At 57.8% G+C, this 2,629-nt stretch overlaps 2 protein-coding genes across 2 annotated transcripts; one reads left to right on the top strand and one right to left on the bottom strand.

Moving 5' to 3' along the window:
- Positions 1–231: 231 nt before the first annotated feature.
- GUITHDRAFT_87807 (short-chain dehydrogenase/reductase SDR) lies at positions 232–1,501 on the bottom strand (the record flags this gene model as incomplete). Its single annotated transcript, XM_005830447.1, has 1 exon — positions 232–1,501. The coding sequence occupies exon 1, from the start codon at positions 1,486–1,488 to the stop codon at positions 232–234; it is 1,257 nt and encodes a 418-aa protein (XP_005830504.1). The 5' UTR covers positions 1,489–1,501.
- Positions 1,502–1,949: 448 nt separating this feature from the next.
- GUITHDRAFT_73061 (hypothetical protein) lies at positions 1,950–2,433 on the top strand (the record flags this gene model as incomplete). The annotated part of the gene is made up of 2 exons (XM_005830424.1): positions 1,950–2,044; positions 2,259–2,433. Coding segments are annotated over 2 exons (270 nt in total), but the record flags the coding sequence as incomplete, so codon positions are not given.
- Positions 2,434–2,629: the final 196 nt, after the last annotated feature.

Here is a 2,629-nt window from a genome sequence, read left to right as displayed (position 1 = left end):
GCATCCTCCCAATCGTAGATCGGCTGCAGGGTGGAGGGAGGAGGGAAGTTTGAGATGGAAGAACAGAGAACAAGGACGACAACGGGGAGGAAGGGAGGGTGAAAGAGAGGAGGAGGGGAAAGAGAGGAGGAGGAGAAGTGTGTATGTATTTGTTCTGGGCGGGATGCGGGAGTAGAGGAGCAGGTCACCTTGCAGTCCGATAGGTAAACTCCTCCTTTGAGGCCCTCAAGATCAGGTGACAAGCAGGCGAAGAGCGTCGTTGCAGCTCCCTGGAGACGCATGAGGGGGGTAGGAAGTATGTTCAGAGGGAGGGAGGATGGGGAGAGCGAAGGAGAGGAGGGAGGGAGAGGCGGAAAAGGGAGGATGAAAGGGGAGGATGAAAGAAGAGGCGTGCAAGAGGGAGGAGGAGCGCATGGAGCGAGGTGGAGGGTCACTGGTGAAGGAGCTCAGGGAAAGGACCTGTGGGATACTCTTGTCCTTGAGGAAGAGGGGCATGACAAACTTCCTCAGCCAGCCTCCCTGGTGCCTCCACAGGTCTGTCCCGATGACTCCAGGATGCACTGCTAGCGAAGTCACCTTGTTCCCTTCCTCCTGAAGCAGCCGCGCGTGCAGCCCTCGGGCGAAGAGGATGTTGGCAAGCTTCGACTGTGCGTACGCGTTCCATGCGGAGTACTTCCTGCCCCGGGTGTAGTGAAGGTCCGTGAGGTCCACGTTCTTGATCATGGTGTGGGCAACTGACGAGAGGGTGACGACCCTGCTCGGGTGCTGCTGGGACTTCATTTTTGGGAGAAGCAGCTGGGTAAGGTAGAAGTGTCCGAAGTGGTTGACCCCGAGCTGGAGCTCGAAGTTCGACTTGGTGTAGGTCTTGGGAGTCGCCATGACGCCTGCGTTGAGGACGAGCAAGTCGATCCTCTCCTCCCTTGCCAGCACCTCGTCCGCAAACTTCTTCACGGAGGACAGGTCGGACAGGTCCAGCTCAAGGACATCGTAGTTGGGGTTAGCGACCGCGTATCCTCCCAGCCCAGGATTCTTGATTTCCCTCTGCACTGCTTCCTCTCCACTCTGCTTGTCCCTTGCCGCCATGATCACGCGGCAACCAGCGCTCATGAGGGCCTTGCATGTTTCAAGGCCGATCCCCTTGTTTCCTCCGGTGACGATGGCGGTGCGGCCCGTGAGGTCGGAGCGGAAGTGCTCGATGACCTGCTTGGCTGTGGATTTCTTGCCCAGCTCACTCATCTGAGGGAAACTTGAGAAGAGGCGACGAGGAGGACGAGGAGGAGGAGCGTGGAGGCGTCCGGCTGCGAGGACAGAGGATCCGATGGCAAGGTGGGAGCCGTAGGAGAGCGGGAGCAGCCGAGGAGGAGGGAGGAGGAGGGAGGAGGAGAAGGCGGGAAGGAGAGCAGTAGAGCTGAGCGTCCTCTTCACCTCTGCTCGCACGGCGCAGGCGCTACAGACCATGGCAAGCGCCAAGCAGCGCCATGGCGACATACAAGGAGCTGATTCCAAGGGTGGGGTAGGGGTGATTCACGATGGGGTGGTACTGTACAGAGGTCACGAAAGCAGGGGGTATGTGCGCTGGTATGCATCTTATCACCCCATATTTATGTGGTCATAAGGTAGGGTACAACATTGTGTTGGAAATTCTTTACAGATGGTTCTAAAACAAGGGGTAGTCACTGTCATGACTGGGGTGGTAACTTCGACATTCCACAGAACATGCGGATCCTGCGCTTAGCGCTTGTGACCATGGCAGCGGCGGCGGCAGCGGGGGCACCAGGAGGCGGCATGAACATGATGAGGATGGGAGGAGAGCAAGGAAGAGGAGTGAGCCAAGAAGACTCTCTCCGCAGGCAGACAGCAGCGTTCGTGAGCGTGGGAAGGAGTTTGCGGGGCAACAGGCCCCCACGAAGCGGGCCTGCGGTGTAAGGCCAGCTGGAGGGATGCTGGAGATGAAGGTGAACGTGTGGGACCGAGTGAAGATCCACTACACTGCGAGAAGGCAAGATGGAACTGAGTTCGACTCGTCGAGGACGAAGATGAAGCCGTAAGTCTTCGTACTACACCATGTCTTCTCCTCCACTTCCACACCCTCGTCCTTGTGCTCGTCCTTCTCGACCATCATGTTCTCGTTCTCCGATGTTTTCTTTCTCCACCATTTCTTCGTTGTCTTTCTTCTTCTTCGACCTGGCGATTCTCTTGGTCCTGCTTCTGCTTTTCCTGCTGCTCCTCCACCACGACAGGCTGACAGCATGTCCTAGGTTTGAGTTCACGGTGGGGCTGCAGGAAGTGATTCCTGGCATAGAGCGAGTGGTGCAGGAGATGGAGGTGGGGGAGAGGAGAAAAGAGGTTTTCAAGCCCGAGGAAGCCTTTGGTCAGAGATCCGACAGCCTCCTCCTCAAAGTTGCGTCAGGAACGATCCCACCAGATGTAAGCTGCTGCTGCTGCTGCTGCTCCTCCTCCTCCTCCTCCTCCCCCTCTTCATCCTGCTCCTGCTCCTGCTCCTGCTCCTGCTCCTGCTCCTGCTCCTGCTCCTGCTCCTGCTCCTGCTCCTGCTCCTGCTCCTGCTCCTGCTTCCTCTGCAGCAGCTGCTGCTCATCGTCCTTATCTAATTCCTGCCATTGGTTCTCGC

Source organism: Guillardia theta (genome assembly GCF_000315625.1).
Source record: "Guillardia theta CCMP2712 unplaced genomic scaffold GUITHscaffold_46, whole genome shotgun sequence".
NCBI classification, from domain to species: Eukaryota; class Cryptophyceae; order Pyrenomonadales; family Geminigeraceae; genus Guillardia; species Guillardia theta.
This window is presented reverse-complemented; position numbering and strand designations above follow the sequence as displayed.